Source organism: Nyctereutes procyonoides, unplaced genomic scaffold (genome assembly GCF_905146905.1).
Source record: "Nyctereutes procyonoides isolate TBG_1078 unplaced genomic scaffold, NYPRO_anot_genome, whole genome shotgun sequence".
NCBI classification, from domain to species: domain Eukaryota; kingdom Metazoa; phylum Chordata; class Mammalia; order Carnivora; family Canidae; genus Nyctereutes; species Nyctereutes procyonoides.
In genome coordinates, this window is record NW_026575135.1 from 18,242,839 (window position 1) to 18,254,862 (window position 12,024).

Here is a 12,024-nt window from a genome sequence, read left to right on the forward strand (position 1 = left end):
TGCAAAGATGTGACAGCCCGCATCTGAAAGGAGCCCTACTGCTCACCAGCTAGGTGGCCTGGAACAAGTGACTTCCTGAGCCTTTACTTTTTTTCATCTGTAACATGGAGCTAAAAATACCTACCTTGCAGGGTTATTAAGAAAGGTAAATGGACCTTATAATAAGTCTGATGTTTAATAACTGGGAGCTGATATTATAATTATTTTATCCCAACCTCCTTGAAAGAACAAGGTGGGCTTGCCCAAGGTCATGCATTGCAACAGTCACAGTTCACTGTGTTTCCCCTGCTGGGGTTCTTCTGTCCCCACCAAGTGGGAGACAATGGGCAGGAGCGCAGATAGCATGACGGGAAATCCTCCCGTGTTCTCTGATCATCTCCTGAGGGCTGCGCAGCAGTGGCAGGGTTAGCAAACCCGCCCCAGGGCCACTTCCACAGCAGTGGTGGACAAGAAAGGATCTAGGGGAAAAGAGTCAAACAGAAAGAAAGTGCCTGGAAAAGATGTTTTTATGTTCACTTACATGGAAAAAAAAAATCAAAGTATACAGCATGAAGATATATGTGTCTCAGAAAATTCTTCCTCATGAACCTGGTGGTTCAACAGCAGTTGTAATTCGAGAGCTGTCCCTGGAAGTCATAAAGTCAGGGGGACGGGGTGGGGGTGGGGGCGGGGGTGGGGGGGTGGGCCACCAAGGGAAAGGTAGTCATTATGTGCTATTTCTTTTCTAGTTTCAGATAATTTGGAGTTTAAACTTTTCCAGCAAGTCAGAGTTATATAAACAGATGCCATACTAAAATATGATTGTGTAAAAATATAAAACTCCTAAAGCATGATGGCAATATTTTAGGAAATAAACATTAAAGTCTGGTAATATCAGAAAATACAAATAGGATCATTTGAGCAGTTCGGTCTCTCTGTAGATTATGGATGTATGAAGAATAAAGCATTCGGTCGGCACATAACTTAGGGTAACATGTCTAAACACTGACTTTGTGAGAAAACATGAAGGACATCTTACACTCAACAACAATGGTTAAAGGAGGAAATTACTTTCTGAAGGATGCAGTGGACAGAATGCCAAGGCCTTTGTTTTCAACTCACTCTTAACCGTGTTGGGATGTGTTCACACTGCATGGGGTCTCCTGCAGAATCTAGCACCAATAGATGGATCAGATTTTACTTTTGATCTGAGTCCTTTATGTCTTCAGTTTTTGAGTGTATTGAGGTATGTTTTCTTTGGTTGCTGTCGTGACGAATGTGTAATAAAAAACTAATATTTACAACATTTAAACATTTTAGATTTCAGTGTCAACTCTTCACATAAGAAAAACTGGAAAACTCTTAGGAATCATTGGAAGGTCATTACTTCCTAGCATCTGTCATGAAACTGTTTTCAATACACAGAACAATTAGCCTATTAGCGCAGCTATATGTTTTCTGGTCCAGAATCTTCCCTGTGCTCAGTGGGGAGGCCAGTCCCGTAACTGCCATGTCAGCGGTTCGCCACGCTTCACAGTACTTATCCACAAGACGCACTCCGTGGGTGCTGGAGCCGTGCCAAACGACCTTCTGGGGCCTGCAAAGGAATCGTGTCACGTTACTTTTGAAATGTCTCTTCTTTGTGTCGTACCTCATCGATGAACAAATTGGCGTAAGTAACGAATCAAGTCAAACTCTTGAGCCCTTCATGGTCTGACCCCACAGCACCATCTGACCCCACCACTGGCAATGTTGCTCTTTCCAACTAGCTGAACACCTTGTATTCCAACCCTACCTTGCTCGTCCCTGTTCTCAGACCACACTGTGCTTTTGTGAATCTGAACCTTTGCACGTGAGGACCTTTAGAGTGGCTTCTCTTTCATTTTCAGACCAGTGATAACTTCTTGTCTTTCAGAGTCCATTAAATGCTTGCTCTTACAAGCAGCCTTCTTGACTGTCGGCCCCAAATAAGGATGAATCTTTCTTCTGTACTGTCATCTGTTTCTCCATTTTATAATTATAGTGTTCTGTCCGGAACTATAGCTAGTTGGTGATTAATCTCCCCTGTAGACCATGAGCCTTGTAAAGGCATGGGGTCATGCAGCTTATTACTATGTCTGCCAGGTGGACATCGGGCCCAGCATAGGGTAGATGCTGAGGAAAGCTTTGCCAAGTTGTTCTAATCTTTTTTTTTTTTAAAGTAGGCTCTATGCCCAGTGTGGAGCCCAATGAAGGGCTTGAACTCATGACCCTGAGATCAAGACCTGAGCTGAAATCAAGAGTCAGACGCTCAAGTGACTGAGCCATCCAGGCACCCCAACCAATTGTCCTAATCTTAATAGCATGCTGTTTCCAAAGAATTAGAGCCAGCTCACAGCATAGGGTCAGAGGATCCCCCAGAACAGCATTCCTTACTTCCTGTTGAGGGTCTATTGCATGCTAGATGTTCTCACACTTAGCATTTTATGCCCACAGCAACCCTATGGTACAGCTATGACTATCTTGCCCATTCCACAGTGAGGCACCTGAGGCTGAAAGAGTGGAGGAACCTTGAAAGGTCCCTTATTAAGGGGTCACTACCTCAGGTCTCCTTGCTGGATGGCCCGGGCTCTCTCCATGGCTCTCAGCTGCCTTGCTGAGGCTCTGTGCTAGCAACAACCCAGAGGGGCAGCTGGTAAAAGCATCCCATTGTTAGAATGTCTCCTAAAGCTATCACACCATATACTTTGAGGGCTTACCCCCTACTTACCAGGAAGGATCCGTCATCACGTCTCGGCCATCAAAGGAGTATATTGGAACCTGTGCATTGAACTGTCCTCCATGGCCAGAAAAAATTGAGTCCCAATTGTTGAAAAGTACTTGGCCCTGTGGAGATAGAAATGCCACGTTGGAATCATTGTGCTATCAGCCTGCAAATGGACTAGCTATTTATTCATTCTTCAAGGCTGAGAGGCCACCCCACGCCAAAGCCACCAGCCCCAATCCCAGAGTCTGGACAGAGTGGGAACTCAAGAAATGTTTGTTGTTTCTTTTATCATCCATCCTTGAACTCTTCTGGTTTTATTGTTTATTTCTTGATGTAATTTCTCTTATTATATGTGTATAAAGCTTCCTCCCCATCAAAAGCATGTTTTAAATCTTTACTAATTTTTATTTATTTATTTTTAGATTTTATTTATTTAATCATGAGAGACACACAGAGAGAGGCAGACACATAGGAATAGGGAGAAGCAGGCTTTCTGTGGTGAGCCCGATGTGGGACTCGATCCCAGGACCTTGGGATCAGGACCTGAGCCAAAGGCAGACGCTCAATCACTGAGCCACCCAGGCGTCCCCTAATTTTTATTTAAAGAATTCTTCTACATATATACCAAGCTTCAAATTAGTGCCAGGGCTTGTGCCAGTCTACACTGCAGGTGATACAGAGCTGACTCTTTTACTCCTCTCCTAAAGGAGCCCAGTTTCCTTCAGTTATCTGTATTCCAAGAATACCAACAATTTGAGGGGGTAAATGTGGCAGAATGGAACCTAAGGATAAGCGATGGGTTGGGAGGTGCCAGGTGTGGGATCAGGATGGACCTTGTTAGCCTTGAGGTGTCAAATTGGAGCACCAGGGTCACAGGGACCTAAGGGTCTCAAAGTACCTGTGAGCTATGGTGAGATCAACATCCAGGATATAGTGTGAGCAGTAGCAGAGCTGTCCCTCTGTAGCCTTAAAGGAGCCGCCTATTTCCATGGGGTAACAGGGGTCCTACTAGGCCCTCCCCTGCCAGTGAAAGGGGGCAGAGAAATATCTGCCAGGATTTGGCAGCTTAGATGTTCCAAGAAGACCAAAGTACGGTGTAGGATACTGCTCTGGGAGCTCCCCAGCTCTTCTCTGGTGCCACCCAGCCAATGCCCTACAGAAGGCAGCCCTGGGTGGAACTGAGAGTCCCAGACTGGGAGTCAAGGACTTGACTTCTGGTTTATAGTGACTTCCAGCAAACTCCTTTCTTCCTCTGTGCCTCAGTTCCCACACTTGACAATCTGAAGAAAGAATGCCCCCTTCTTTTATTGGAAGTGTCTATTAAGATAATGGATGTAAAGCACTTTGTAAACCTAAAGAAAAGTGACATAACTAAAAGAAGTGATTATTGTTATTCCTTCCTTTTGTCTGATACAAGAGCCATACTGTCCAAGCAAGAAGGGCCATGGCAAATATAAGGAAACTGAGGCACAGAGAGGTTAAATTGACCCACCCAGTCACACAACCAATCAGGGACAGGCAGGGTCTGGAACCAGCACACTTCTGATGACATCAGGAAGTGGCAGCTGCCTGCGGTCCCTGTGGAGACCAGTGCATCGGGGAGACAATGGGAAGAATATTTATTTTTACCTTGAGGTTCACTATTGGAAGGCTGTATCTCTCTGCTTTCCTCACCACCGTGGAGAGGTCTTGCAGATGGGAGGATAAGAATGCTCGGTAGGTGGACAACAGCCCCGCAGCCCTGGCCTGCTGGAAGCACTGAAAATCAGCTCGGATGTCCCCAGAAAATGGCGTGTTCAGGGCAACCAGGTGCAGCTGGGAAAAGTAAGTGAGCGTTAAAAGAGTTGAAGGCCAACCCTGAGCCCCATACCCATCTCATGTTGATAGTAAGATCCAGACTTCCTGGGATGGAACGCACTATAGGTCACCTCATTCAGCCCCTGCCTGACCATCTCCAGGGCAGGAGAGCTCGGAGCCCCAGTCAGCCTGCTGCAGCTCTCTGAACTGCTCTAAAGGGTGGAGATTGCTTCCATAATGAGAAAACATAACAAAATAAAGCACTTCAGAGATCTGAGTCCAGTGTGTAGACCATTTGCTGGAGACTTCTGGGTCTGCCCTAGTTCAGCTTCCAAGAGGGTTTTAAGCCAGCTTTGCTACTGGATCCTAGAGTTAAACCGAGTTATCTGGCCTTGCCCTTTCCTCTACCTCCCAAGCAGGCTGGGGGCTGATCATGAGGGGCCAGAGGGAAAGGCACTTTTACAGGAGAAAGTCATGACATTAATTGCTAAGACTGCCGGGTAGACCCTTTTAGAAACCAGGGGGTCACACAGTAACTCTACCCTCACATTCCTTGCCACCTTGGTCAGCAGCCAAAATAAAAGTTCTTCCAGAGCGTGTTTTCTCCCACATTTTCTCTCCCAAAACCCATCCCTCTCTCCCAGCCTTCATGCTGTGCCCTCTAGAGTACATTCTGTAGCATATGTCCAAGAGTAGTTCTCTCCCTCCTCGATGTCACCTCAGGAGTGACTTTGCTCTCATCAGCACAGAGCTGGGGAGGTCTGGTGCCAGACCCTGGGCCTCAAGTCTCCAGAAAACAAAACAAAACAAAACAAAAAACTATTTCAAAATATCTTAAACCAAAAGACGTGAAATGAGCCTTGTGTAGTGAGGCAGGAGGTGCTCAGTGCTTCTCTCCCCATTTCTGCACTGCCTCTCAGGCCTGAATGTCCCCAGCACCAAGCTTCTATATGGCCCAACACCAAGTGTCGCCATATTGGCCTTCTTCCGCTCATCAAGTGTCCAGCCAATTGGGCACAGCTCACTATGAACTACAACATCTAGCCTGCCCCACGCAGTCCATGCACTTCTCTGGACGTTCTTCTCCATTTCACCACCGTTTCCTTCCCCATTTTGAAGAGAAGAGACTCCAAGCATGCAATATCTCCTAATTTATGATTTTTATTCATTTCTGTTCTGCTTGTATCACCGTGCTAGATGGAAGGCCAAGTTAAGCATGCCCCCCCATCCCCCAATTGAGACAAGGCTTCCCTGCAGCCCTCCCAGCAGCAGCCCTTAGGATGGGGTGGGGGCTGCAGCACACTGCTCACTCACCATGACCACTTTCAGCCCACCAGACTTCCGGCCCCCCACACAAACTCTGTCATCCTCCCTCCCATGTATCTGCAGACTAGCACCTGAGGGAAGAGGCCCTAGGGTCTCATCACCCTCTGACCAGCATGTTTCTGGTGGCTATACCCAAGGGCTGTCACAAGAGGATGGCATCCCTACACCAGGGGACACCTATGAAAGGCACAAGAGGTACATGCAGGGCTTCCCTGCCATGCCTCCGATCCCATCCATCTCCACGTCTCCTTCTTTACATAGAGATACATAAATAGAGAACTACCTGGAATGATGGTGGTTTCTGAATGGTGGGATGGGGGGCTTTTGTGCTCTCAGGTCTGTATTTCTCTAAGGGCTGGAACATTTTTCATAATGAATATGCTATCATTTTTATGAACATATTTTATGAATAATGTTTCAACAATCAACTTGTTAAATGGGTGATTTTGGGGGATGGCTGTAGTTTCGGTAAAGGTATAGGTAATTTACTGCTTCCTTCCCCATTCTTTGTATTGATTATCCAAACTTTCTATAAAATACATATGACTTTAGAATTTATAAAATACTATTTTAGAAATCTTTCAGTGGCTGCCCTAACTTCTCCCCTTCATGGCTGAGCTTTTGGAAGGGTTATCTCCTCTCTCTTTCCTCATCTCACCTCCCATTTATTCCTCAAGCAACTGGAATCTCGTTGGCATCCCTCCATGCCCCAGAAATGTTCTTCTCTGGCTTCTAAATTTGGAGGACACCATTTTGGTTTTTTGATGGCCATCTTGGCAGCATCTGACATTGTTGGCTTCTACCTTGTTTGGCATTCTTTCTCCCTCTCTGGCTATGGCTTCTATTTGTTCTCATGTTTCTTCCATCAGTTCCTTTTTGTTTTTGTTCCTCGCCCTCCAATCTCTTCTCAGTGTGCAGACTTTCTTTTGGGAATCCTACCACCCCCCTCACCCATGCCAATGGCTGGGAGGAAGACTCCCAGGTCTGTATCTCCAGACCAGACCCTCAATCCCACACCCTCTGGGGGCCTCCACTCATGTATCCTACAGGTACCTCAGACTCACAGTATCCTGGATCAGGTCCTGCCTGATGAGTGGCAGCACCATGGGAAACACATTTCTGACATCTGCCGAGCCCATGCCTCATTTTTTGAAAATGCCCACATGACTTTCGTTATAAAGAGTGTCCTTAGGCCATTCAATCTCAATCTCTTGGCTACGTTTGATTTGGCTGGGAGTGGGCAATGAGTCCAACATGACCCAGGTAGGCAACCTCTCCCCAGACCCTAAACTGAGTCAGGAGTACTGGGCTCTGCAGCTGTAAGACCACATGGTGTTGATGTCAAGATCAGTGCCATGGCAATGCAAAGCAGCGTGTGAGCTTTGTGGCCGTGACCTGTGTCTGTGTGTTGGGATGGGGTGGAAAGGAGGCAGGAGGAAAGAGGCTTCCAGAAGCTGGTCTGTAGAGCTACTGAGCAGGCTTAATAGCAGAGACAAGAGTCCACAGGCCCAGTGGTACTTCCTGCCATTGTGTGTCCGAAGGCTCCTGCAATTAGCTGCATAAAATCTTCCCTTAAGCTAGAAGGGAAAGAGTCAGAGTTTTAATTCTGGCAACAAAATGATCCTTGGGAAAGAAACTAGAGCCACTCAATTATCCAAGCAGAAACTTGGGCATCATTCCTGATCTCCTTTGTCCTCGCTGCCCCATATTCATACCAGTGACCAAATCTGTCACTCCTGCTTTTTTTCTCCAGTCTTCTTATTTTTTCTACGTGTCCAGGGCCATGATCCTAGTTCAAAGACTACAACAGCCACCTGTCTTTGGGCCCCTGGTCCTGTCCCCTCCAATCCATTTGTACACTCTAACCATGGTAATTTCCAAAATGCCAGTTTCCTTCAGTAGCTCCCCACTGTCCAATGGAACAGGTGCAAGTCCTTAGAATTGGCTTACCAGCCCTTGATGACGAGCCCCCACCCCTCCAGCCAGACGAAGTCCTCGCAGTTACACAAATATCCAGTGCTTCCCCCCGCCTCCCTCTGCTCCAAATCCCCTCGGCCTCAATGCCCTCTCTCTCCCTCCCACCTGGCTCCACCCTGCTCTCGGCTCTCCTGCAGGTCTTAGCTCAGAGGTTACCTCCTCTAAAAAGGACAGAATTCTTGGACGTTCCTCACACCCTGGCACCCTGCTTGCCTCACCCCGATGACTCACCACACTACTGTAACTACCTATTTTTTTAAAAGACATTATTTATTTATTTATTCATGAGAGACACACAGAGAGAGGCAGAGACACAGGCCAAGGGAGAAGCAGGCTCCCGCAGGGAGCCCGATGCGGGACTCGAACCCAGGACCCCGGGAACATGACCTGAGCCCAAGGCAGACCCTCAACCCCTGAGCCACCCAGGTGCCCACCTACCTATTTTTTTGTTGGCCCTTCTTGCTAGTCTCTATGCCTCTTGAGGGCAGGGACCATGCACCAAGCATGGGGCAGGCACTCAATAGATACATATGCAGCAATTGCAGGAAAAATGCATGAACTGTACTTACCGCAGGCCTCTCGTAACTGATGCTTGAAAGGGGCATCCGTGGAGGCGGAAGCTGATGTGGCTGTTATGTAAAAGAGGAAAACAAACGGTCCTGAATAAGCATCCAATCTGTTCTCCAGAGTACACTGAGGTGCAAGTGTGATGTTTCATGAATAAATACTTTAAATAGTCTGCCATTGTCTTCAGGCCACTCTGAACTGCCAAGAGTCTCATGTCCTTCACCTCCCTCCCGGCCCCCCGCTGTGAAGAAATGATCTTCAGAAAGGGAGGGGATATTCTCAAATCTTTTACAGAGAGCACTGAACCAAGGAACCAAAAGACCCATATTTTAGAGCCAACTCTTCACTTCGTAGAGCAGTCAGCAACTCAGAGTCTCAGTTTCTTGAACTGCAGGGTGGGGATGGCAAGACCTGCCTCAAAGCATTGCTATAGGGCCACAATATGGACGGACAATGGAAGTCGCCAACGTTCTTATCAGGCCAAGGAGTCTCAGAGTGCAAAACGTGAAGGGCTCTTCTAGATTGCCTATGGCAACCGTGACTTCACAGGGAATAAACTGAGGCCAAGAGAGGGAGAAAGCCTGTTGCCCAAGAGGATTCAGCTATGACATGCAAACAGCAGGTCTCTGGCCTCCGGGTCCAGTTCATCCACTGCTCTACTGTGAGAACATTCTGTTGGCACTTGGTAACTTCTGGCCTCCCGCCAGATACTAAACCATGCAGAGCTGGCTGGCCAGAGGCTGGAGAGCTTGGTTCTGGACACCAAGGGGGTACTTAGTGGATGCCGATGAGTGAAGGAGCGAGAAGTAGGGCTGGGCAGCTACTCACATTGCTGGAGAAGGCAGGGGGCGGTGGGCTGTCAGCCGGAATGGGGATCAGCTCTCCCAGCTGGAAGAAAACAGTACATTGAAAATGAAACCTCAACTAGAAATCGTTAGCCTACCCTCAAACAGAAAAATGGCATTTCCAGGGGTCGATTATGATTTTTTAGAGGGTATGTGGAAGCAGTCTGTTAAAAGAAGTTTAGCATTACCTGTAATTTCTTCCAACCATCTCGGACCCGAATGAAGAACTCAGTGCTGTCCCTCAGGTAGATGAATGTCCCTTCAATAACCAAGTGTGCTTTCTGCAACATGTCATCCATGCTGCTAAATGCCGTAACCTGTAGGAAAAATTTCCAGTCCAAACAGTGCAGTTTTATCGTTAGAGCAGTGGCACAATTCGAAAAACCAGCCTTTGAGAACTCAAACAGGAGCCATCTCCTGAAAGCCAGCAAAAAGGCTCTCTGTGCCCTAGAAAGACATGGAACTTCATTAATAGCCAAAGGACATTCTTTGTGAAGAAACAAAAACACAAATTAGCTTGGACCACAGATCTATACTGTAATAAATAAATGAAAACTGGACCATGATATTCCATGAGCAGAGATGTTTAAAAAGTGTAAAGAGAGTTGTCTTTCTTCAGTCCTGATAATAACAAAATCGTGAGTACCTTTTGCCACTTGGATTTGCGTGAGCTGCCCAGGGGCACTGATGTTGTTAAATGTGTTTAGCTCCTGCTACTCCATAAAGAGTTTCAGTTTTGTTCTCATTTGGAATAAGAAATGCAAGCTAGTGAGGAATTCCAAGTAGGGTTTAAATCGTTTTGGCCCCGCTGGTTAGTTGTAATATTAAATTACAGGAGAGACAGTAGGGGTCTGTATATCCCTCGGTCTAGAAAATGGCCAAAGATTTGCCATCCATCTTGGCAAATCTGGGAGCAGATACAAAAGCTACAAACATCTATTGACAAGCATCACGTCTCCAAGAAATATTGGCCAAGAGAGCTTTTATTTTTCATCTCAACGGAGAAAGGTAATAAAACATTAATTTTCACCTAGCCTGGAAAATAATGAGTTTGTGCATCAAAATGGCTTAGAAAGCCCCCAAAGGCACCAGATATCAAAATTCCATCAGCTGCTGGATGGATTTTTCCTCAGGCAGCCAAATTTTCCAACTCCAGCCAAGATCCTGGCGTATTCCCAGGACTCCTGACATCCTTGTGAGGTTGTCTGTCTCTCTTCCTGAGCATCGTAATAATCTCTGAGTGCTACACACTGGACCAATGGTGTGCAGGCAACCAGTGTGTGAGAGATATCCCCTGGCAGGAGAGACAAGGCGGAACGACCCAGGGTAAGTCTGACCCAGACAGGGCCTGCCACGATACCGTTTATACTCTTGTGCTTATGTTTCTAGATGTCATCTAATTGGCTCTTGTTATAGTTTAGTCAATTAAGGATTAGAAGGATGGAACCAAAGTCATACGTGATTTTGCATTCTGTGTCTTTTTACTTGATAAGCCACCTAAAGAGATCCTAAGTAGCCTCTGTATGTGAAACTGTACCAGTTCTATCGCCAGGGAGGCCTAATTCTTACATAAAAGGTGTGCCAGCCCCTACGCACTAGAGTTGATGTTCTAAGTAAACCCATTAGGAGCAGAAGGATGAAGACACATGGATAATAATACTCACCAGGTTTCTGGATCCCGGAAGCCCTGGCTGTCCTGGAGGGCCGGGTGGACCCGGAAGGGCCACAGCTAAAACAAAGCAGAAGAGAGAAGTTACAAAAAGGCATATTCTCCATGCAATGCCTCAGATGTCAGCTGGTCACCTTGGGGAGAATTTGCAGCCCCATTCAGAGCGATGCCAGGCACGGCACCTGGCATCTGTACCTTGGGGACCATGAGCCTGGCCTGGGACTCAGCCACATTGATGGGCTTGGGAAAGAGCTGCGATTCTTGACCGTAGCCCTGGATGAAGCCACACCAGGACTTTCTAGCTTCCTAAGTGAATAAGTTCCTGTTGTTTCTGTTGTCTGTAAGGGTCAGTACAATTGGGATTTCCAGAAATGTCATGATTTGGGCAAGTTACGTCAGCCCAGAGACTAGACATGCAGGGAACTACCGAACAGAGGAGGCAGCCTCAGAAAGAGGAAGGGAGGTGGCAGGCTGCAGAAGCGGGGCAGGGCAGCGCAGCAGCAGCAACAGGAGGAGCCTTGGCCTTGGGGCCAGGAGACACAGACTGAGGCTCCCGAGCTGTTGTTTCTCGGCTGTGTGATCCTGGGGAAGCAACAAGCTCTCTGAACCCCTGCTTCCTCACCTGTGAGATGTAAACCAGCCTTTCCTCTTCACTGTGGTGAGAACAGAGAAAGGATAGAAACTAGGGATATGCTTTGCACACTGCCTAGCGTCCAACCCGAGGTTTGTAGTGTTTGAGGAGTCACTGCCCTCTTTCCTAGAAAAATGCCCATACCCATGCTCTTCTTCTGCCTCTCTAACCCCCGTCCCACCCCCCAAATCTGCAAAGCTCATGGCAGTTCAGGAGGTTTTTACAAGTCCCAGTAAAATTATTATATGAGATTTTTCAGGTTGTTGCGAGGAAGTCTGCAGTTGTGACCTAGGACTTGGACAGCATTACATAGGTGGTGCATATCTGGTGAGGGGAGGGTCGGAGGACTTGGATCTGGACCTCAGCCATGCCTCCTACTAGTATTTGTGACCTTGAGCAAGTCTCCTAACCTCTCTGAGCCTCAGTGCCTTCATCCATGAAATGAGTTTTACAGTAATATCCATTTCCTCTCCCTCCCAGGGTCACT

At 47.2% G+C, this 12,024-nt stretch overlaps 1 protein-coding gene across 1 annotated transcript in view; it reads right to left on the reverse strand.

Annotated features, from left to right (window-relative positions):
- Window positions 1–488: 488 nt before the first annotated feature.
- COL15A1 (collagen type XV alpha 1 chain) overlaps window positions 489–12,024 on the reverse strand; it is a 107,516-nt gene continuing 95,980 nt past the window's right edge. Inside the window, exons 35-41 of the mRNA XM_055301945.1 lie at window positions 10,902–10,966; window positions 9,426–9,554; window positions 9,221–9,280; window positions 8,395–8,454; window positions 4,355–4,540; window positions 2,729–2,844; window positions 489–1,576 (exon numbers count right to left, since the gene is read on the reverse strand). Coding sequence (XP_055157920.1) covers window positions 1,363–1,576; window positions 2,729–2,844; window positions 4,355–4,540; window positions 8,395–8,454; window positions 9,221–9,280; window positions 9,426–9,554; window positions 10,902–10,966 — 830 coding nt within the window. The 3' untranslated portion in view covers window positions 489–1,362. The remainder of the gene's footprint in view (window positions 1,577–2,728; window positions 2,845–4,354; window positions 4,541–8,394; window positions 8,455–9,220; window positions 9,281–9,425; window positions 9,555–10,901; window positions 10,967–12,024) is intronic.